Source organism: Drechmeria coniospora, chromosome 01, assembly GCF_001625195.1.
Source record: "Drechmeria coniospora strain ARSEF 6962 chromosome 01, whole genome shotgun sequence".
In the NCBI taxonomy this organism is placed as follows: Eukaryota; Fungi; Ascomycota; class Sordariomycetes; order Hypocreales; family Ophiocordycipitaceae; genus Drechmeria; species Drechmeria coniospora.
In genome coordinates, this window is record NC_054389.1 from 9,730,762 (window position 1) to 9,754,104 (window position 23,343).

General features: G+C 56.2%; 6 protein-coding genes and 1 non-coding gene across 7 annotated transcripts; 3 read left to right on the forward strand and 4 right to left on the reverse strand.

Annotated features, from left to right (window-relative positions):
* Positions 1–2,966: 2,966 nt before the first annotated feature.
* DCS_02577 (Serine/threonine-protein kinase) lies at positions 2,967–6,095 on the forward strand (the record flags this gene model as incomplete). Its single annotated transcript, XM_040799904.1, has 3 exons — positions 2,967–3,095; positions 3,299–5,858; positions 5,938–6,095. 3 exons carry the CDS (start codon positions 2,967–2,969, stop codon positions 6,093–6,095), a joined length of 2,847 nt encoding a protein of 948 aa, XP_040660787.1.
* A 2,458-nt stretch (positions 6,096–8,553) lies between these two features.
* DCS_02578 (uncharacterized protein) lies at positions 8,554–10,852 on the reverse strand (the record flags this gene model as incomplete). The annotated part of the gene is made up of 7 exons (XM_040799905.1): positions 8,554–9,505; positions 9,567–9,866; positions 9,920–9,966; positions 10,025–10,225; positions 10,281–10,569; positions 10,628–10,685; positions 10,744–10,852. The coding sequence occupies 7 exons, from the start codon at positions 10,850–10,852 to the stop codon at positions 8,554–8,556; spliced, it is 1,956 nt and encodes a 651-aa protein (XP_040660788.1).
* Positions 10,853–12,546: 1,694 nt separating this feature from the next.
* Positions 12,547–13,995, forward strand: DCS_02579 (uncharacterized protein; the record flags this gene model as incomplete). The annotated part of the gene is made up of 3 exons (XM_040799906.1): positions 12,547–12,688; positions 12,742–13,067; positions 13,129–13,995. 3 exons carry the CDS (start codon positions 12,547–12,549, stop codon positions 13,993–13,995), a joined length of 1,335 nt encoding a protein of 444 aa, XP_040660789.1.
* Positions 13,996–14,638: 643 nt separating this feature from the next.
* DCS_t25 lies at positions 14,639–14,710 on the reverse strand. The gene has a single exon. It is a non-coding gene; the product is annotated as a tRNA-Gly (tRNA).
* Positions 14,711–15,629: 919 nt separating this feature from the next.
* On the forward strand, positions 15,630–16,629 carry DCS_02580 (3,2-trans-enoyl-CoA isomerase; the record flags this gene model as incomplete). The annotated part of the gene is made up of 2 exons (XM_040799907.1): positions 15,630–15,817; positions 16,002–16,629. 2 exons carry the CDS (start codon positions 15,630–15,632, stop codon positions 16,627–16,629), a joined length of 816 nt encoding a protein of 271 aa, XP_040660790.1.
* A 137-nt stretch (positions 16,630–16,766) lies between these two features.
* Positions 16,767–19,598, reverse strand: DCS_02581 (uncharacterized protein; the record flags this gene model as incomplete). Its single annotated transcript, XM_040799908.1, has 1 exon — positions 16,767–19,598. The coding sequence occupies one exon, from the start codon at positions 19,596–19,598 to the stop codon at positions 16,767–16,769; it is 2,832 nt and encodes a 943-aa protein (XP_040660791.1).
* Positions 19,599–20,061: 463 nt separating this feature from the next.
* On the reverse strand, positions 20,062–21,924 carry DCS_02582 (Sas10 domain-containing protein; the record flags this gene model as incomplete). The annotated part of the gene is made up of 1 exon (XM_040799909.1): positions 20,062–21,924. One exon carries the CDS (start codon positions 21,922–21,924, stop codon positions 20,062–20,064), a length of 1,863 nt encoding a protein of 620 aa, XP_040660792.1.
* Between the last annotated feature and the right edge of the window lie 1,419 nt (positions 21,925–23,343).

A 23,343-nucleotide genomic window follows, 5' to 3' on the forward strand; every position in this document is an offset into this window, starting at 1 on the left:
TTAGTTGCAATGGGAGAGAGTGGCGCTCCTGATAGGGAGGCACAAGTATTAATACTAACAGATATGGTAGCTCGTCTACGGCGTAGTGGCTGGGTACTTGAGTAGGTGCCTTGGTACCTTGTGCTAGTAAACTGATGGGAGTGCCTCCCTAGGAGGTAGGTATCTTCGGCCTACTGGAGATAACCAGCGGCGGTTGATTGTGGCAGTAGTGCCTTGGTGCGGATCCGACATTGCCCGCAACGGCACACCGCAATCGCTGCTGAGCGTTGACGCGGCATTGAATCCTCCACGGTGCATCCTTATCGGCGTTGGGGGTTGATCGACTGCGAGGAGACGTGCAGCCTCAGCCACCAGCTTTTCGTATCCGCCTGAGACAGGGGGTGTTCGGGAACGCACTGTTAGCTTCGTTGGCGAAGCGTTCTTCGAGTCCGCCGCCCAGCCTCTGGCAATGCCTGCATTGTTCCGTCCATCGGCGATGCTCAAGTACTAACATGAGCGACACCACAGGTTGTGGAGAGTGCATGTACTGCACAGTACATGACACTCCGAGCACTTGCCTCTTGGGTGCATGTACATGTACTTGCATGTCATAATAACGAGTTTCTTGTTCGGGAAACCGAGTGCTGGGCCAGTTGACGGAGCAATGACCTAGTCCCAACTCGTGTGCGCGCACACCACGTACTGTACTTGCTCATTAGCGGTGCCGCGGGACGGCGAATGATGGTCGTTGTACCGATCGATGCATCCTGGAGGCCTGCTGGCGCCTGCTCTGGACCCGCTGGCCCGGTTCCGCGTGCTGAAAGCGTGCCGCTGCTGATGGGAGGCCTGGCGTGCCATCACGAGAACGCCGGGACTCGCACCCAGGCACTCATCAGAACATACGGGTACGGGTGTGATTTGAGGACGAGTGCGAGGACGAGTGTGCAAACCAGTGCAAGAACGCTACCTGTAGTGGCTACTACCACGACCAGGCAGCTGCTGCATCGTCCAGCATCACGTGCTCGCCGTCAAATCACTCGGCCACTTTGGCGCGTCCCCTAATACGCCCCAGATACAGTACAAACGGTCTCGAGCTACAGAGTAATTACATCTCATCCGATTCGATCCCAACCCAACCGACTGGCTGTACTTCCGTCCCTCCCCTCTCCGTCTTCTCGCTTCCTTTCGCCTGCACCCCTGCTCCTCCCCGCTCCTCTCGTCGCGCCACGCGTGCCCGTCGCCGGGTGTGTGTGCCTTCGTCGTCGTCGACGCCTCTTCGTACGGTCGGTGCCTGCGGCTTATCGGCGCCAACAGCTTGGGCCTCGCCCTCTCGAGGTCTCGACGGCCCTCCGAGTGCCAAAGCCAGCAAGGAGGCGGCCTGTGACGGGGCCCTGCTGTGGTCGGATGGCAGGCCTTCCACGGGTCCCAAGGGCCAAGAACACCTCCGTATCCACCCATGAACAACTGCCAGGTGGATCGACTGCCTTGGTGCCCACGACAAAGGTGCAGGTATACTTGCATGTACTTAGGACCCAAGTGTGAGTGGCGGGTACAGTAAGTACTGTACCTGCTTAGGTAGGTACTAGGTACAGGTACTCTACAGCATGGGTGTACCTGCGAGTGCTGTAATGCTTAGGTACTTACTGTAGGTTCGTTGTGGTGTTCGTCGCTGCTCTGCACTGCCTCTGTATCCGTAGTAGCCGCTCCACGTACGTACAAGTACATGCACAGGTGTACTGCCCTCATGGGCGGTAGCGGTGGAGTACCTGCTAGTGCTTCCTTTCCATGGTACGCAAGCAGGTACCGACAGTCTACTCTTGTCCCGACAAGTACATGCAGGTACTTGCGGTGCAAGCACTTGCATTGTGCCGAGTATTACTAATAGTGGTTGTACACGCAAGAGTTCACCTTGCATGTACAGTACTTACACCTCAAGTCAAGCAAGGTTAGAGGTACCTGTCTGGCCTAAAGCTAAAGACGGTGACGCCTCATCCACGCGCGCTTGCGCACTGTCCTCCTGACTTGCGGCCCTCGAATTGTTCCTCGTCCTGCCAGATCGACTCTCCGCCTCCATCTTCGTCATCCACCAAGCTCTTTCTCCTCTCTCCCAGAGGCCGGCGGAAGCAACCCATCGCACGGCGCATGCGTCCCGGTCGCCAACAGGCAACTCGCTCGACCGTCCGGCTCCGACTCCGACCCCGACTTGACCGAAACGACTGCCCTGGCTGACCGAGCACCTCGTAACGCTTTCCGGCTAGCACCGACCTTTAACCTGCGCGCACTAACCTGCGCACACCATCCATCGCTCGCCCCAGCGCTCGGCGAACGTTGGAGTGTTAGTCATTTCCTCACGTCGTGCGAGTCAACGCCGCCGCCGAACATCGCAGTCGCCTGCCGAAAAAGAAAGCAGCGCCTCGGGGGGCTTTCTCTTCCCGTCCTTCCTTCACTTCGCTTCCCTTCATCGGCTTCTTCGACGCCTGCAGGCCCATACTCCGGCCCGTACTCTACCCACCCTTTGCTCTCCCGATCCAGCCTGCACGCCCCCCCCCCCCCTCTCGCCTCCGACCCCCTCCAACGCTCCAACATCCAACGACGGTGATTGCGTCCGATCGATCGACGACATCCCCCCTCGTCCTTCCGCCTCTTGTTCTCCCGCGTCGGCTTCCTGTCGGGTATCAACGTCCTACCGGATACCTGCCGTGGCCGAGTCTTCCAAGCAAACCATCGAAGCCGTTTCTCGTTCACGCCTCTGTCGCCCGTTTCTGCCTTGTCGCCACACGGACGCCCTCTTTCCGCTACTCATCCTGCTGGCCGTCTCCCCAAGACTGATATCCCGTCTCCTCCGTCGTCGACTGCGCTTGGAAACGTCCGATTACATGACGCCTCGAACCGTCGGTTTCCCCCTTCGAGTCTTGTAGGCCCACGGGCTACGGCCGACTTCGTCCGCTTCCTGCGTGCACAGCTGTGCGCCTTGACAGCTTGAAGCCATGACGAGTCAACACGATGTCCCACCCTCCAGCTCCCGGAGGTCGAATGGGCGGAACATCGGGCAGTTCGTCATCGACAAGGAGATTGGTAAAGGCAGCTTTGCCCAGGTATACATGGGTTGGCACAAGGTGCGCCTCTCTCCGCCCCCCCCAAAACCCCCCCCCATGGCCACCTCGGCGTTGGCCAGATCCTTTGCGGCTCCTGGGTGCTACCCGGCACCTGGGACGCCGTTGCGTGTCCTCGTATCACCGCCTGTCGTATCACGGAATCCTGCATCACTGCCAACCGCATCTCGCTGCCTTGCTGACGCTGTGCTGCCGCCGCGCCGTAGGAATCCAAAGCCGCCGTTGCCATCAAATCCGTCGAACTCGCTCGGCTGAACAAAAAGCTCAAGGAGAATCTCTATGGCGAGATCCAGATTCTCAAGTCCCTCCGCCATCCTCACATCGTCGCCCTCCATGACTGCGTCGAATCCTCGACCCACATCAACCTCATCATGGAGTACTGCGAGCTCGGAGATCTGTCCTTGTTCATCAAGAAGCGGGACAAGCTCATCACGCATGCGGCCACGCACGAAATGGCCCGCAAGTACCCCGTTGCCCCCAACTCTGGTCTGCACGAGGTCGTCATTCGCCATTTCCTCAAGCAGCTGGTCAGTGCCCTCGAGTTCCTGAGGAGCAGAAACTACGTCCATCGAGACGTGAAGCCGCAAAATTTACTCCTCCTGCCGCCTCAGTCCTTCCGGGACCGGGGCCGCTTCCACATCATGTCGGCCAGCCAGGACTCGCTGATACCCTGTGCCGGCCTCGAGTCGCTGCCGATGCTGAAGCTTGCCGACTTTGGTTTCGCCCGCGTCCTGCCCTCGACCTCGTTGGCCGACACCCTTTGCGGCTCGCCCTTGTACATGGCGCCTGAGATCCTTCGCTACGAACGATACGATGCCAAGGCCGATCTGTGGTCCGTCGGCACCGTCCTCTACGAAATGGTCACCGGCCGACCTCCCTTCCGCGCGAGGAACCATGTGGAGCTGCTGAGGAAGATCGAGGCGGCCGAGGATGTCATCAAGTTCCCCCGCGAAGTTGTCGTCACCGCCGATATGAAAGCCCTCATACGGGCGCTGCTCAAGAGAAGTCCGGTGGAACGGCTCAGCTTCGAGAACTTCTTCGCCCATCCCGTCGTTACTGGCGACATTCCAGGCTTGATCGAGGATGACGTGCCGAAGCTGTCGAGGAGGGAGCTGGAGACGATCCCGCAGGGTGAAGCCCTCCCCACCGCCTCCTCTCCCGTCGCCCCTGCGCGATCGAATTCCCAACGCCACACCAGTGCCGAGCCGCCTAGATCTCCCCGAGAGCAGCAGCCGCGGTCGCCACAGACCGGTAATCCAGGTGACGTCCGGTACCGCCGACAATCGGGCGACGTTCCGCGGCTCGCCCAGTCTCCTCGCGGCGGCGGCGGCGAAGGTTTGGGCATCCGGCGACCGTCCCCCCAGTATGCGACTTCGGCGCCAAACTACGTGCCGCAGCTGAGCAGCAGGCCATCGCGTGAGAGGGTCTTGTCTCATGGCACGGCTCCGTCGGAGGCACGCAGGCATAATGCCGTCGCTGCCGCGAGTCGCCATGTTGCCGCCGAGGACCAGGCCGCGCAGGATGTCATGTTCGAGAGGGACTACGTCGTTGTCGAAAGGCGACACGTCGAAGTCAACGCTCTCGCCGACGAGCTGGCCGCAAATCAAGCGCCTCACGGGTCGAAGGGAACGCAGATGGTTCGCAGAAGCACGCAGCAGGGCGCTCCGACGTCCACGACGGGTGCCGTTTCTTCCGCCCCGGCGTCTCAGACCGCCCTGGTCGCGCAGGGGCGAGCTGGCCAGGGACGACGGGCGTCTTTTGACAAGGCGCTTGCCTCGAGTCCAAACTCGGCCTCGAGTGCCATATCAAAGGCAATCCAAGATGCCAGCCTCCGACTCTTCGGCTTCAAGGTGGCGCCCGTTCGAGCGGCGCAGGGCCACTCGCCGCCCATGTATCAGCCTTTCCCGGCCTATCCGACCCCGTCCGCGCCGGTGGCCCTCATCGGGGATGGCAGGGGCAGCAGCCAGCTGGTCGACGAGGACGTACGAGCCAAGGATGCCATGGAGGAATACGCCGAGAGGAGCGACTGCGTCTATGGCTTCGCCGAAGTCAAGTACAAGCAGCTCGTTCCTCTCGCGCCGTCGATGGACCACGGGCTCGGAGGCGTCACGGCCGATCAGCTCGCCGAGGAGGAGGACGGTCTGACGGTCGAAGCCGTCGTGTCCCTGTCGGAAGAGGCCCTGGTTCTCTACGTCAAATCGCTCGCGTTGCTGGCCCGGGCCATGGACATTGCCAGCGTCTGGTGGACCAAGAAGAGTCGAGGCGGTTCGAGCACGGGCGCGTCCGCGGCCGTGTCGGAGCAAGTGACGCAGAAGATCAACGCCATCGTCCAGTGGGTGCGGCAGCGCTTCAACGAGGTCTTGGAGAAGTCCGAGATTGTTCGTCTGAGGCTGACCGAGGCCCAGAGGCTGCTGCCGCCGGACCACCCGAGCCACCCGTCCAACCATGGGGAGGATTCCTTCGCGACCTCATCGGGTTCCAGCGCGAAGCAGGTGTTCCTCACGCCTGGCATCAGTGCCGAGATGCTCATGTACGATCGTGCTCTGGAGATGAGCCGGGCGGCGGCAATCGACGAGGTGACGAACGAGAACCTGGCTGGCTGCAAGATCTCGTACGTTACGGCCATTCGTATGCTCGAGGCCGTGCTCGAGGCCGACGACGGCTCCTCGAGCCGCATGGCCGTCTCAGCTGGCAAGGAGGCTGCTCGCGGCACGAAGGAGCGCGACGGCGATCTCGACAGCGACGAAGAGGCGCATGTGCGAAAAAGTGAGTGCACCGTCCCGATTTGGACTCTGGACAGCCTCAGGGCACGAGCGAGTCTTGAGCCGACGCTAACTAGTTCCAGTGATAAAAATGATCACCGCCAGGCTCGCCTCAGTCACGAAGAAGCAGCAGATGATTGACGAGGCCAACAGCAAGGAGCAGCAGGCTCAGCTGCAGGCTCCGCAGCGTCAAAGCGGCGACGTGACGCCGCGCAGCGTCCCTTCCTACGGCTCGACCTGAGCATGTCGAAGAATGGCGGGACGAAAGCAAGAACAGTTATCACTGCGCGCGCATTTTGCGCTGCAACTTGCGGCTATTTGATCTGACCACTCTGTATGCCTTGTTTTTGTCTGCGTGCTTGTTTACTCTCATCTTTCTTACATTTCTAAGCCCCAAAACGGCTGGCGTCTTGGGGTTAATACGCTGTGGGTTGCATCGCCGCAGGTTGAGCGTCACTCTACCCGAGCGTTTACTGGTGGTAGTTTTGGCTTTTTTTTTTTCTCATATTGGCCTGGTCGGCGGCCCTGAGGTTGGAGCTCACGAGGCGTTCACGGTCGGCAAGACTTCACTTGATTGTTGGTTCTTTGGTACATTTTCCCCAACTTCAGGAGACATGGGCGAAGTTGCTTTGCGGGATCCATATCGGTCCCTGCCCTCTCATGCAGGTCATTTGCGAGACCTATGCGTCTTTCGGTTTGCATACATGTCAAATTCATATCAATGGTCCGCTCCACGCAGACCCGGTTGGGTGGAAGCTCCTGGGTGAGACGGTGCGAAGGTGAACGAAACGCGACGGAGCACGATGGGACAAAGGCATGATGGGGATATGACTGCCCGCAGAATGTACAAGATAGATTGCACAGAAGTCGAGTGGCTAGGCTAGCCCACAGTGATACCAATAGGAAAGGGATGCTTCCACACGAAAGGGCCAGAGGGTGCGTCTATCTGTTGTGGTCCATTTGGTCACCAATGCACTTGACGTGCTGCCGAATTCGTTCAACGGTTCGCATCGGCCGACGATATGATCCTTTGTCAACTGACCTGTCCAGGCGTACAACTTGTACATGGGCTGGGTATTCGCGGTGATCGGGAAACACGACGGCGCAGGAGATGCTATTTCGTATCGCAAAGGAAGTCGGGCATATTTCTCATTTAAGCCGTCTGATTCATCAACCAGCGCGATATCGATTGCCTAATTGTGCGTGTCCGATGACCCACAGACGATGGACAAGAGAATGCAGGACGGCATGGCCACAGGCCGTAAGGACCTCATATGGCGGCGCACCACGAGTCAGAAAAAAAGTGACGACGAACAAGAGCATTACCGAAAAGGAGCACGAGGAGCTGTGAGCGTAAGACGAGAGACGTCGACGATGGAAGTGCACGCAGCAGATGGAACACACGGCGCAAATACAAACGGCAGTTCACCGTCTCCACGCGACGGGTTCATCAACGAGACACACCGACTGGCTGATGCGCAGCACAACGAACGCTTGGAGTTAGGTCGTCCGGAGAGCGAGTTCGTCAACGCGCACACAAACCGGATGGCGGAGCTGCAGCATGAGGTGGACCAGCTGTGGATGAGAAACCAGGAGCGAATCGAGGCTTTGGAGCCCCTTTACGTCGAGGGGTCACCGGTACGGGGGGCGCAGCGAGGCCTGCGGTTCGCGCCACATCATTTCCAGCACAGCGGCCAGCATGCCGCTGTGCTTCAACCGCGACGTCAAACAGACGGCCTGCTCGATACCTGTGCTCGCCCCCCGCTACGCCTGGGTCCGCCGCGAGGGGTGGGGTTGGTTGCGATGCCGGCGAGCCGGCGAGGGGTGCCTGCTGCCAGTGGCTGATCTCGTCTTCATGGACCACAACGAGGCGGACCCGAAATCGTAGAGCATGCTGGATCCGGTCCGGGGCACCAAGCCGGACGTGCTATGGGGGTTGCTCGATCAGAAGGACGGCGTGCAACTCAAGGGCACGGGTCGGGCGTGCAGATCGAGGTGCCGACTGCCTCGCTTGTATTGCCGACGCCGATGCCGACGCCGAAGCAGAGAAATTTCAACGACTGGGAGTATGGGGAGGATGAAGTGAGAGATCCGGAGTCGTATTAGAAGTACAGCCAGAACTGGCGATTGGCTAGGCGGTAAACCGTACGCCTGCATTACATCTGCTCCTGAACGAACATTAGCACACGTACAGGACAGAGAACGCAGATCTTTGTACTCCAATATTAATGGAATCGTACTCCATACTTGCCTGTAATTAAACCCGAAGGGGGCTTCTGCTCGGAAGGGGCACAAGCATGCCATATTCATGCTTGCGACTGAAACGGATCAACAATATTGGTAAATACGCTCCTCCATCTCATAACTGCTTCGCAGATGTTCAACAAATGACCATCTACCCCCACCATGAATCGTCATCCATTCATTATGTGTGTCATGCAAACAAGCGAATAGACGACTATACCGAGGGTTCAAGTTTGAGGATGTCCCAATGATAGGACATACAAATTCAACTCCATGTTGCAGAAAATTTGCGCCTGATGTGCCATGATGAGTCCTCATTGATCTAGCTTTCGCCCCAATACCATCCCGAAAACCTAAAACTCAGCGGCGAATCAAAAAAAAATAGGAATAGATGCCTTGAAAAGAGGAAATATTCCGTGTGTTGGGAATTGCCCTATGTCAACGTGTTTTATATCTCAACGAAGCAGAAACGGCGATGTGATGCTGGTAGATGGTTTTGCCTGTTCGCACGTTTTTTTCGAGCTCCTTCCAGTGGCCATCGGAAGCGTTGATGTCGTTGGTTTGTCGACTACAAACCCGGCATCCGCTCGCTTCAACGTCTCGATTACTTGCTCCCTCTGGGTTGCAGCAACTCCGACACCGGGATCGGTCTGCCGTTCGAGACCGGGAAATGGAAGAAGTGCTGCCTCCTTGATCCTCACCTTGCATCTTTTCAATCGTCTAGGCACGGCCTGATTGAGCATTGTGGCCGAGTATGCGGGCTCTCCGGGGTTGTATGCGCCGTCACGGGACGCTGGAAGGTTTATGGGGGTTGTATCCGTTATGGAGGTGTTCACTCGAGGTTCCATGCTCGGTATCGACTCAAAGAAGGACGGATCCCTGTTCCGAATTCCCTCCGGCACACTCTTGTCGGGTCGTCTCCTTTCACTGTGGAGATACTGCGAGCACTTCTCAGGGTCAAACCGATCGCTCAAGCGCAAAAGTTGCTGCTCAAACTCTGACTTCGCCCGATGCTTTCCCAACACGTCTGGCAGTTCAAAAGCCATCGGCTTCAAAAGTATCTGTATTTTCCAATCGCCTGTGGCTTTGCGGTCCAGCTCTTGAAACCAATCAAGGTACTTCTCTGGCTTGCAGAGCCAGTCGTGATCCTGAGCCGCAGCAGCAGATAGTCGCTCTTCGGGCCCGATTCGCAGGCATCCTCGAACAAATCGTTCGCAAGCTGGAGTAAAATCGTCCGCCTCGCCAAATACGCTGTTGTCGAGAAAGATGTCGAGCCACTGTTGACTCAGTTGATCGAGTGCTTGTATGCCTATATCCATGTGGTGCGTGAGTAAGGTCAACGCGACGACACCCAAAGACCACATGTCGACAGCAAAGGTCTGCGCTTGGTGCTTCTTGGAAATTTCCCTGCGGCGCATTAGTGGCTCATATTCCGTTAACAACGCACCAAATGGCCACAGTTACTTACGGCGCCTGGAAGTTGGGCGTGCCTGCACGAGTGAGCATTCTGCTTCGACGCGGAACCGCACAAGCTCCAAAGTCCGAGAGCATCACTCGGTGGCAGTTGATCCAGGGCGAATATGCCAAAAGGATATTCTCCGGCTTCAAGTCGCGATGGACAACGCCTTTCATGTGGAGGTAATAAAGTGCGCAAACTATCTGCCGGATGATGACTCGACTTTCATTTTCGCCAACCGCAGTCTCGGTGCCGTGCCGGTGGATAAAGGACCACAGGTCGCCTCCGGTGGCCAGTTCTGTGAACGTATACCTGATTCTCGTTAGTCTCGTACAAAAGCTTGGGGAACGGCCTCAAGTGCATACAGGGAGTAAGGCGAAATCACCGCATCGATGTAGGGTACGATGTTGGGCTGTACGGACAGTTAGATCATACCTTGGTGTGCCAGAGAGTGGGTAAACAATACGTACGTGTTGCAGTTGTCTGAGAACATCAGTTTCCTGCAACTTCCTTCTCAACTCCTCCTTGTCGTTCTTGTCTTTGGTCGACCTCAAGTTAACAAGTTTGCAGACGACTTGTTTTTTGGTCGCAACCTCGACGGCAAGATACACAATACCGTCTGCTCCTTGGCCAAGGCAGCGCTGGGTAAGGAGGTACTTATCTTCAAAAAACTTGCAGCAAGTCAGCAGCTCGCAATTGACAACATTTTCTTGTGTCAGCACGTACACGGGTCTCTGCGCGCTGAATGTCAGTCAAGGGGTAACGTGGTTGGGGTCTTTTATCACAGAACGTGAGGCGCCAATGCGGGCGAAGCTCGATAATATCGCCGTGCTCCAGAAGATAGCCAGACGACATCCTCGAGTCATCCCCGACACGAATATCATTGACATACGTTCCGTTGGATGAGTTTCGGTCGCGAACGTACACAAGGCTGTCCGTTTGGTCGTACTCCACCACGTATACTTCGCAGTGTGTACGCGAAACCAGGTTTTCTGCATCGTCACGAATAAAAAGACTGTAGAAAGCGGTATCAGCTCATTGTGTCCTGGTATTGAACGATGCAGAAAACGTACTCTGAGTCCGGATCGCGTCCAATCTTCAAGATCTTGTGATCCCATATCGGAATGAGGTCTATAATTACTTTAGTAAGGCACAAGAGTACTCCAGGTCAGCCACAGCTCCGGCTTACCGTGGAATTCTTCGTCTCTCTTTCGACTGTCACTCAAAAGAAGGCATCTGTCCGGTACATCATTCCCCGGTGCGTGTGGTTGACCGCTTGTCATCAGTGGGGACTCCATGGTAAACCGGCTCGTGGGTGGAGAGTCGTGTAAGTGAGGTTGTCGTGAGAGAGCATAAGCAATAAGTGACTTGTGAGGACTCAGCTTTGCAACCGAAAAAAAGCCATGTATCGGAGAAATCAAGCACTTTTCGCATGCCCATAATTCTTGGATATGCCAGAATCATTCAGAACACAAGGCTCGAGCGGTCTGCTTCACCACTGCTCCTGCCACAGTTTTACTATTACTTACTTACCTACATACAGTGAATTTCTACGGTGCGAATATCAGACGCACTGTGTAACACTGCACGGACCGCCAAGACCACAAAAAGCCACGTGACCATCAGGGGTTTCATGCCCTACCGGAAATGGACATTGCTTAAGCTCTAGAATTTCCCCCGTTTCTTCTTGTTGCACCTCATCCAAACACGATTCTCATCCACGAACCGGTAAGTTTGCGATGCATCCCTAAAAGAGCAATCGCAATTCGAGCTTGCCAATCGGCAAGCAATGCATTCGATAGCACTTTCTCCCCTCTGCATGGGCTCCTGCTGACTTGTTTCCCATCAGAGTTCAAGATGAGAGCCAAATGGAGGAAGAAGCGCGTTCGTCGCCTCAAGCGTAAGAGAAGAAAGATGCGTGCCCGATCGTAAGTTTGATGATGCATATTCAATGCGACTAGTACTCCGTACTGACAGCTGTTACAGCAAGTAAACGCCTCGTCCTCGTACCTGGCTCGACGCACCTCTCATGACATCACGATACCTTGCGCCTAGCGATGCGCACGAAGCTCGTCATTGCGATGCAGCAACCAGTGATGACTCGAATTGACCAGCACGACATTCAGTTGGAGTTCAGGTTGTTGGGGGATTACGTCAAAGGTCGCTCATCGTTGGAGCTTGGTTTGAGTCGCGAAGGCGGTCATGGAGGATGGGTAAAGTCAAGCACTGGCCAGATACCGACGGCGTTCTGGGATCGTCCATTGCGGAGTAACCTGTCGGTAACGACGCATGCCATGATCAAATATTGGCGCCGTTTGACAAAATAATACAGCATTGCTTCGCAGCGACTCGTTCGATCCTTGTGACTCTTGTGACGTAAATACAGTAATGGATGTCGACGTCGGCAGTGAAGCCAGCTGGCCACCTGACTGGGACTGAGCTGGATCTCATTTTCTTCGGGCTGGTACAAGATCGGGCAAAAGAGGTACGAGCGAGTCGCACCGGTGAAGGCTTGGATGGCCTTGTCCACTAGCTTGACAGCGTGGCATTGGTGTCCTTGCCTGGCTCGACAGCTAACCTGCTGGTCAAGCTGTTCCCAACTGCAAAGCAAGGATGGGTTGGGGCCTGAGGCCACAAGGGTGTGCGTGCTTGCACAGTACCATACTGCAGCGAGTATTAAGTAAGTACAGCACTGTACAGAGTACATGTAACTTGTACTCCGTACTACAGTGGAATGGCGTGGCGGGATGGCTGTGCCTTCAAACGATTGGTGGGGTGGGGTTGCATCACACCGCCCGCCGGATAAGACAAGGGCCAAACTTTTGTGCCAGCTCAATTGCCTAGCGGGGATATGGCTGAACTGCAGATGCGAGAAAAATTATGAGCACATCATTACGACGAATCCCACCACGACGAAGCATCCACCGCTCATTCTCAGTTCTATTTCCAGCGTAGCCGCAGGGGCCAAGAACAGCCAAGGGTGGTAACGATCATGAGCACCGCGAGTATGAAGAAACGCAAGCATGAAGGCGAGCCATCAGGCAAGCCCAGGAAGAAGGTTGTGGTAGAGGGACCTGCACCAACAGCCAAGATCTCCGTCGTCGTCCATCCACAGTCCTGCCCCCCCGTGATAGGTATGGCGACCGATATTGGTGCCGGCCATCGTTTCTCTTGCTTACTCTTGCAGCCACGGCGCCGGGACTCGAGATTCCGACGGACCTCGTTTTCCACTCGTACCAGTCGAAAGTCGAATCCAGATCCAAGTCGAAGAAAAACAAGCATGCAGGCGGCAAGGAGCTTTTACTGCACTCCACGGGGCACAGAAGCCTAGATTTCACGGCACGGGAAGTCGATCCGAGGGGTTCGAAGCCTGCGTTGAATCACTTCTTGGGAATCTACGACCCAAAAACGGGCAAGCTCGAGTTGATCGAGGCCAAGAAAATGGTGATTCGCGGCCAGGTTCGGGCAAAACAATCAAAGAGCTCATCCAACGAAGAAGGCGAATCCAAGCACGTATGTTCCTTCTTACCTCGGTTCCGCGCGGGTCGGGCTTGGGGTTGCTGACTTGCTGCAGACTCACGCAGAGCGCAAAACAGAGCTCGGACAGACGTTCGGAACGAAGAAGGCCAAAAAGGCGATCCGCGAAAACGTGCTCAACGCAATCGCGCCCCAGAAAGCCGCGGGAGACGACTCGCCGACGAAGATGGACAACGCCGCTCGCGCGATGCTCGAGTCGGTCGGCTCCATCACATCCAAGATGGCCACTCGGGAGGAGCTACAGTCTGTGGTGGATGAGGCGAAGCCGGTGCCCAGGGCCGACCTCGAGGCTACGGAGATACAAGACGTCTACGACCCGGACGCGATCATCGGAGCCGACATTCTGAACCTCGTTCCCGTTCGCGAATGGCAGGAAAAGGTTCAACACAAGGAGGGCATCCAGACTCCATCCCGATTCATTGCGGCACGAGTCAACTCGATTGCGGGCAACGACGATGCCATGACTCGGCTACGCATTCTACGGTATTTCGGCTTCGTCCTGAGCTTGTACCTCTGCACCAAGCCGGGGAAGCAAAGGGGCACGAGACAACTCCCGCCGCGGGAGAAACTGCGAGAGCTGCTGGCGCCCGCGCCGGAAGCGGTGATTGAGAACATCCGGCGCAAGTTTTCGGACGCGGGGACGATGAGGAAGTTTCACATCGATCTGCTCATGACGCACTGCTGCGTTTTCGCATGCATCATCGACAACTTTGAGGTGGACACGCAGAACCTGCGAGATGACCTTCGGATTGACCAAAAGACGATGAACCAATACTTTCACGAAATTGGCGCCAGGGTGAAGCAGGTGAAGGTGGCGGCCGAGGGGCGGACGGCGAACATTGCCAGGCTGATTCTGCCACTGGACTTTCCCAAGCAGAGGACGATCGTCCCGCGCCGGAAGTAACGGGGGACGAGGCACTGCATGGGACGGGTGACTGGGGCTGGTGATGTGTATAAAATTGGCGCCTTTCGCGTGTTGCCGCGGGGCTTTGCTGTCCATCCATCGGGGCATTTGGTTTGGTAGCCATGTGAGATGGGGCATCTTGCGTTCCACATTGATTCATAATTTAATTCCATCCGTGCCATTTCACATTCAACATTCCGTTTTGCTTGAAGAACCTTTCGGCGACGGGGCGAGCGAGGCCAAATGAACCATGATGACGACGACGGGAGCGGGATGTAAGCTTGTTAATAGCACGCCACTGGTGGATAGGTATGAGCAGAGTTAGCCTTCCATTTCTAACACTGGGAATGGAGTCAATTTGCCGAGGCGGATTGCACTGTAGAAACACGGCGTGATGCGGTGAGACGAATGATGCATGTACAGGGTAGGTAGGCTCACCTCTCACCAAGGCATTTCGTAGTCAGAATTAGCTCAGGCACGCATCATCGAAGCAACACCCTTACTCATTCTGAACCACCTAACCAAGGTGGGTAGCTACTGCAGAGCACAACGACAGCAAAACTGCCGCTGCGAGCTACGGTACACGGCTGCCGGGACAGGGAGAGGTGAGCATTGAAGGAAAAAAAAAGAAATCATAGTCGTTTGCGTCATCCGGAACTCGAATCCGGGCCTCAACTTTGGAAGAGTTGAATCCTAACCCCTAGACCAATGACGCGGCAATGACTGGTAACTTACTCCGCTATCGTAATTCAAGGAGACTCCGCTTAGACATTGTCGATGCCCACTTTTGAATTGACGATGATCCTTGACGATGATACAGTGTAGGGTTGGTTGATCGTCCTTCGCAGCTGTCTATATGTATAGGACGGAGCGCCTGCAACCTCTTGTCTTCCAAAAGGAAGGGATTGATTGATGACGGATCGCTGTCTGATACGACCTACAACTATTATTGAAGGTGCCACGCAGGGGTGAGATCCGCCATACTGGTATTTGTCTGGCTTGCTGGAGCCCCGCCATGGCGCACCTACAGCACAACCACACTTGCTAAGGACTATTAAGTATTAACATTTTAAGAGAATGCTAGAAACTTGCTTGTGCATGTACAAAATACATGTACATGTATGTACTCCATGCAAGTACTCGGAAGGGACTCCGTAATAATACTTACTTACAAGTACGGAGTACCTACGGAGTACACCTAGAGTACGGAGTACCTGTACTGTAGGATGGCGCAGCATGCACACCGTATTGTACTCCGTACCTCGGTGGACCTCGGCACAGGCACAGTGACAATACATGGGGGGGTCTTCACGTCTTGTCTCATCCTATGCCGGGCCCAGGTCAACGTGTAGATGCAGCAACAACTCCTCCTGTTGATACATTACTTTGTCGTCCTACCCGAATATTTTTTTGCTCGACAGTGAGCTGTACCTTCTGTAGGTATGCAAAACAATCCACCACTCCTGGCCTCGGCAAGTAATACGTCGCTGCTCGTACTGACTGACGGTTTGGTGCAGTCCTCCTTGACGTGATCACGAACCAGACTCGGACTACCGTTGTCAACCTCCTCCTCCCGTCCTCGCACGACATTGGAAATCACTCCCTACTCGCGGATCGGAACCCACGCACTCTTCATGGACGAGTCCGTCATCAGCCTCGACTACCGAGGTCGCGTCGCCGTCATCACCATCAACAACGATGCCAAGCTGAACGCCCTTGATCAGACGCAGTACTACGACCTCGGTCGCAAATTGCACGAAGTCGCCACCCACGACGAGGTCTACGTCACCGTCCTCTTGGCCAAGGGGCGGTACTTTTCCGCGTGAGTGCTCCTGGAGCCGGTCGATGCTGGCCTGTCCTCGTTCAATTCGTGCGTCCAGCGTCATCTTGCCCTTCCCCTCTCTTCCCCTCCCCTCATCCACCTCAGCATGCACATCCTCTCTCGGAGGTGAGCCAAGGAATGGAGAAAAGCTGAGCTGACGATTCGCCAACATTTGATTCTTTAGTGGTGCCGACATCTCCATCGCCCGCGCCGCACCGGACAACGACGTCGACGCTCACCGCCACTGGCTCTCAACCTTTGCCGCATTCAACCTCCACCTTACCCACGCCTTCGCCACCCACCCCAAGGTCCTCGTCGTCGGCCTCAACGGCCCCGTCATCGGCCTCTCGGCCGCCGTCATCGCCTTCGCCGACTTCATCTATGCCGTCCCCCACACCTTCCTCCTCACTCCCTTTTCCTCCATCGGCCTCGTTGCAGAGGGTGGCGCCTCTCGCGCCCTCGTCCAGCGTCTCGGTCTCGCCAAGGCAAACGAGGCTCTCCTCATGAGCAGGCGCCTCGATGCCCGAACCCTCGAGCGTGCCGGGTTCGTCAACGAAATCTTTGACTTTGCCCAGGGCCAGGATGCTGCCTTCCGGGAGAGGGTCCTTCGCGAGGTCCACGATCGGCTGGGCGACCACCTCAACGGCGAGAGCTTGATCGGCATCAAGAAGCTCATCCGCGGCCCCGACCTTGACGTCATCCACTCGCAGAATGCCAAGGAGGTCTTTGCTGGCCTAGACCGCTTCGCCAAGGGCATACCGCAGGAGGAGTTTCGCAAACTGGCCAGCGGCGAGAAGAGGCACAAGTTATAGAATCACCGTCGCGTTGGGAGGACGAGCACGGGCGGTCGACATCACTCTATAGAGACGCCTGTCTTATATCTATGAGCCAGTAGAGAACTCGGGAAGAGCCTACTTTGTGCGCTTGCGTCCAACCTACATGCACCTCGTCAAGCCAACAAGCCAAATAGCAGGCTCGTCCGACGCCAGTACTCTTGCGATAGCTGACCGATGCGCTGCAGCGACACGTCGTCAAGACCTGTCCGGCTGCAAAGCTCCTCCCTCAGGGTCTCGATATCTTCTGACGCTGTCCCCGAAATGCTGCCGACGCCGCCTTTGAGGTAAGAGACGTCGAACAGCCATTGGATGACGAGATCGCGCACCCGCTCACCAGCGAGCCCATCGTCCTTGCCTCCATCATCGCCGTCTTTCTCCCCAGGCTTCTTCTCACCGGTACCCTGAACCTCAACCTCGTGTTCTTTGTCAGCCTGATTCGCCCTCTCCACTTCATCTGCCTCTTGATTCCCAGCCTTCTCTTCATCGCCAACTTGACTCGAGTCCACTTTCTCATCGCCCCCTTGATTCTCGGTCTCTTTGTCATCGGACGCTTGGTGCTCAGCCTCGTCGTCATTGCCCTCTTGCTCCTCAGCCTTCTCTTCATCGTCAACTTGCCCCGAGACCTCTTTTTGGCCGCCCTCTTGATTCCCAACCTTTTCTTCATCGTCAACTTGACCCGAGGCTGCTTTTTGATCGCCCTCTTGATTCTCGGCTTGCTCATTACCATCCTGACTCTCAGCGCCCTTTTCGTCCGCCTGATCCTCACCATTCTCTTCGTCATCCCGCCGACTCTTATCCTCCTTTTCATCACTGCTCTGATTTCCAACTCCCTTTTCGTCACCATCTGCCTCATTTTCATACCCGGACCTGCTCGGCATACCGTCCGCTGGCAATTCAGTCAATTGCGTCTGCCAGGCCGCGCATAGTCGCTCGCAAAGGTGCTTCTTCATCATCGCTAGCGCGCTTGCGCTCCAGAGGTCCACACCGGCATCCATCATCGACAGGGACAGGGCCCTCAGAAACTGGAAGATCTCAGGCGACGGCTGTGAAGGAAGAGGGAGCTCTCCCTCCCAGAGCGGTCTGCTGGGTACCGTCCTCATCGTCAGAGAATTTGTCGAGAAATTGTCCAGCGCCGGTGCCGACACTTGAAGCACAATTTGTCTGTGCAGACTAGGCACCATAGCGAGTCCAAAGTCGCTGATGCTTGGTCGCTCGGGCAGCTGGGAGCGGATTTCCCGGAGGATGCGTACGAGATACATCGCAACAGCGCTATTCGTTGTCCCTTCGGGCCGTTCCCTCCACAGCTTGGCTAGCTGTTCTTCAAGGTCCTTGAATGATTTGTCGAGAGTGGTGTCGAGCATGTCTTGCAGTTTTTGAGGATCGTCTTTGCTCAGTATATTTTGCCGCGCCTCGATCGTCTCCTCGTCTTCGACCTCGTCAACATCATTGTCCCACCGCTGCTTCTTCAGCTGCTCCACCACCTCCTTGACATCGCCGATGACGTGGAACCAGGAACTGTACGAGTGGATCGCTTTCGATACCGCATCGTTTCGGCCGTACAAGCGTGAGAGGACCTCTTGGACAAAGGGGGCGGCGCCGTTCGATAGGGCCGCATCGTAGCCATCCTCTTCCCAGAGACCAGCATGCTTGTCGGTGACACCTTCTCGCCAGCCTTCGAGCGTGGCGCGAATCTCGGACCCGACAAGGCGGAGCTTCGTCACCTTGCTCTCGAGCACAGCCAGCATGCGGGTGTTGATGGCCTCGCGCAGATCATCTTGCATCTCCGATGGATCGAACCCCCTCGCCCGGCCGCCATCTCGGATCCAGAGCTGGAGTACCTGCGTTCGGAGGTCCGTAATGGACTTGAAGTCGGCCATCTGATCCAGCGTCTTTTTCAAGCCGTGGAGAAGAACCTGGGCACCGTCCTCGGTCCACTTCGAGAGCATGTCTCTCGCGAGGCTCCCACCAAGGTCGTCGTGACGAATGAAGGGGGCGAAACATTGTATTTCGTCGCTGCACCATTGGCCGTACAGGTCCAAACGGAGACCTTCCAGTAGTTTGAGAGACGAGTCGGCTAGCAACTTTTGATTGTTCAAACCGGCGAGGGCGGGCGAAAGCTTGGCAGGCACGAGCGCTTGCACGTCCAGAATGGTGCCGGTATAGAGGCGCAGACTCCGGACGACGTCCTCGGTCGTCGTCGTGCGCTCATTTTCCTCCAAATCGAAGGCCAATGCCATGGCGCCTGCCCGGACGGACAGGAAGTGTCGTAGTGCGTCCCTCGTGCCGGAACTGTTGACGAGACTGTGCGCGCAGAGCGCGTTGAGAACATCGTCCCTCTCTGTGCTGTCGTCTGATTTATCCAGCACACCATCGATAGCATTCAATAGTCGCCGCCTAAGCGAGTCCCGGCTTTTGCTTGCCGTCACGAGGGCGCGCGCCGAGTTTTTGTCTACTCCTTCGCCGTCGAGACCTTTGATCAGCAATCGGAGGAGCACCCAAACTTTTGCCGCCAGCACGAGTCTCCCGCCGCTCGTCGTGGCCTCTTCTAGGCCGCCCTGGCCCCGGAGTATCCTACCGACGACGAGCCCGCAAGCGTCCAGCAGCTTCAGCCTCGCCGCCCTTCCCGTGCTGGTGTTCTCGTCCGCCGCCTCGAAATTCGCGAGACTAGTTGCCTTGGAGGAGAGAAACGCCCGACCGCAGCGGCTTCCCATCTTGCTCAGCAGCTCCTGGGCACGGTTGTTGTCGGACCGCATCTGAACGATGGTGTCGGCGGTGCCCAGGAGCTCGCGGTACGAACCTCCGACCTGGGTCCGCAACCGGGTCGATTTCTCTTCGATCTGCACCTGGAGGGACTTGTGTATCGAGCGGATCTGTGGGAGTGTGTGGTTGGTCGAGAAGATCTGGGCCGACGACGTGAGCGTCGACGTGTCGGGTAACGATGCCATGGCGAAGACCCGTGGCGCCGAGGGCGGATGGACAGTGCAATGGGATGGCTGCGACAATTAACTACCTCCGGACACTGGGTGACTGCGCCCGCTGGAGGCAAGCCGTGCCGGTGGGTGGGCGTACGTCGAATCGACCGATGCGTTCGTTGCCTTCTTAACTACTGTTGCCTCCCAAGGTGATGTGCAGATGGCAGACGGGAGCTCTCCTGTGGGGCGCGGCAAGTGGAGTCGGCGTCAAACACTAGGGTGGGAACAAGACTATACGTGTACGCTTACACAAACGCTCAGAACAGTGGTTTCCTGCGTACGGTACACTGCACGGAAAATCATTCGAGCTAAACATGCCGATTTTCACGCGGGTAAAGATTTATCAAAGAGACAAGTTTGGTCTTCCCTTCCGGCATTGCGGGGAATCTCGGGATCCGAGCCCGGAGTTTGTACAATGGTGCTATGGCTCGACGCTCTATAGCTTGACGCTCTTGATGACCGCGGTGTTGATACCGGACAGTTCGCCCCGGTATCCTCCCTTGGGCTCACCTCCCTGCCAGGTGGGCTTCATGCTCTTCAGCTTCTTCTGCTTGGCCTCGTACTGCTTCCTCTTCTTGACTCTCGGGTTCCTCACATCCTTGCTCCTCTTCGGAGCGAGGCCCTTGTTCTTCTCGATGGCGTAGGTGATCTTCCTCTTCCCGTCCGGACCGACCTCTTCCTTCTCCACTACTCTGTCGGCTTTGCTGGCTGCGGCAAATGCCGCGTATCTGGCCACCTTTTCGTCTCGCTTGTTCTTGGAAGCATGAGCAACCATGTCGTAGTACTCGTCCTCCTCCCCGCGCAACGCGTTGGCCGTCTTGCTATCCTCGTCGTCGCTGTCGTCACCAAGATCGGCGCCATGCTTGGAATCCTGCTTGCCACGCTTTTCTGCCGCGGCAAGAAGTCGAGCCTGGCGATCCCGAAGTCGTTCCCGGTGAGGGATATCCATGTCGCCGCCAGCTTCGCGGCCTGCGCCTGCACGACGATTTGCCTTCTGCACAATCTGTGAGGTGTAGAACTTGAGGCTCTTCTTCCGCGCAGCCTTGTCCGCGGCCGTACGGGCGTCGAGCGTGTCCTCCTCACCAAAGTCGGAATTCCCGTCGTCCTGGCTGACGGATACAGTCTTGGTCCTTGCCGACTTGCGCGTGCTGATGGGCAGATGGTACAGGTCGGCGACGCTTGCCTCGATCGCCTTGGCCTTGGCCAACTTCTCTGCCTGCTTCGCCGCCGCCTTCGCCTTATCAGCCTTGGACGTCTTCTTCCTTTCCCGCACTTCACTTGAGCTCTTCGCAGAAACGTCAGCAGATGCGTTCATGTCCATGTCGACGTCGACGTCGGTTGATGATTCGTCTGCGCTGCCGAGAGATATCATATCCTTGACTCTTTCCCAAGCTTGGCGACAGCTGAACAATGTCTCCATGACATCATGCTCACGCAGCTCAAGGTGATTGAGGGGCTTTCGTGCCGCATCCGCATCCCGTGCCGGCGATGTGAGAATAGCAAAGTAGCTGGCTAGGGAGGCGACGTAGCACCCCAACACCCAATATTTGACCGTAGCCAACGTTGCCGCCGATTGACCCGCAGCCTCGGTTTTCAGGCCGGCGAGGACAGGTTGCAAGTCTTGGAGCTCGTTGGCGAGGTGCTCAAATTCAGGGTATCTTGTGGCAAGAATTTGGGACCGCTCGTCGATGCTCATGTCTTCGGTGACCTCGACATCCTTGAGGACTTCTGTGACCCTCTCGTCGTCGTCGTCGTCGTTGCCGTCGACGCCAGACTCTCCCGCTAACCAATCGTCGCCGTCAAATATGAAATCTTCCTCTTTCATCTTCGACAGCTTTTTCTTCTGCAAGCGCTTCGCCTCGGCCTCTTCTTCCAGCGCGTCGGCCTCCGTCTCGATGTTGTCCGCATCGTAATATTCTTGCTTGGATGATCCCCACCAGCCTTCATCCGCTTTACCGTCATCCTCGCCGCCGTCCTCGTCATCCTCGCCGCCGTCCTCGTCATCATCGGCGTCCGGCTTTCCCCGTGACCTGCTGGGGTTGGCCTCGTCATCTTCGTCGGTGTCCTCGTAAGCCAGGAGCTCCTCGTCCGAAAGTTCGAAGTCGTCATCCTGCCTTCTGCGCTTCGAACCGTGGTCGTCATCGAGCAAAATCTTGTCCTGTTTTAAGAAGTACTCGTCTTCGGAATCGGCGATATCCTCGTAGGTAGATATTGGACCGAGCCGGGCATCGGCAGAGTCCAGCTCTTTGGGGCCCTTTGGCTCATCGCCACGGCCAGAGGCCTTTCTCTTCTTTCCCATGATGGCTGGATTGGATGGGATGAATGATTTGATCGGATCGGCGGACAAGCAGCTCGAGATGATGGATTCCCTCTCTTTTTTTTGGTCGATGGCATTGAGGCTTGGGGAAATTTTGCTATCGATAACATGGCAGTTCGGAAATACTTGGACCCGTCAAGCCCACAAGGGGAAAGCGTACTGTACATGTGCTTGGCTGTATTACTTGGAGAACTGGGGCGCTAGTCCCTCACGACAATATACTTACGGTACCTGTTGTACTCCGTACTCACTCCGTACTTACTTGCTGAGTACAAGTACAGCACAGTAGTACTTAAGTACATGTACACCTAAGAAGTTGCACGCCTACGAAGTGCGGTGATTTACATCAAGGTGTACTTACTGCAGGTGTATTGCCTAGTACTGGCTGCAGCATCCTTCTTGTAGTAGAACTCTACTGGGTACGGAGTACACATGTGCTCCATTCTTTAGTACTAGATAGTAATTACTGGTATGTGTCTTGAGGAATCACGACATGCTTCCGAACATGTGCGATACACTGGGCATGTCGAGTGGAAAGGTGCTTTGCATTTGGACACACTTGTTTTAGACCAACGCAGCTTGGGCCTCCCCTCGGCGCCGAAACAAAGCAAACAATAAGGGTTGTTGTGGCCATTGTACCTGTTAGTATTGACAACAGGGCCACAGGAATGCATGGCAAAGCAAGGGACAAAGACGCCGACGCAAGCAAGTACATTGTGTTCTGCGCGGTCCACGGACCACGAATCCTGCACGACTCCGGCGGACTTGGTGCTATAAATTCGGCAATTACTTGCCAGTTGATGCATAGTAGGTACCTACCTAGGTAGGTAGGTTAGTACCTAATAGTAGGAGTACAGGGCACCTACTAATACTACTAAGGTTTTACCATGCACCAGAAGTAGGTTTGATGTATGTACTCCGTACTCCGTACAGAGTACTGTATTCCGGATTGTAGGTGTAAGTACTTGCAAGGAAACCATCAGCTCCAAGTACCAATACCCCAGTACCTACTACCATACCTGTACTTACTCCGTACTCCGTATATGGTAATTACTTACTACCGGGATCCGTGCTGGGATGCGAGTACTTACACCGTACTTGTGCGTCTGCCGTTGCTGCTTCGCAGCCAGCCACCTCCTTCGTCATTCGCCCCGATTGACCCCAATGTTCCGTCATCGCGATTCAGGCAGGGGAGGTACGGTACCCTGTTTGTTTCGAGCACTACTTTCGCAGTGGTAGTGAATGATCTTGTGATAAGAGAGTCAAGGGCTGCTACTGACCAAGTACTCTGGCAAAAAGAATGAGGCGGGGAGGACACTGTGGAGACAAAGATGGACCGGGAGGCATGGCAAAACCACCTGGCCGGAAGTTGGTCTGCGCACTCTTCAGCGGTGGCAACAC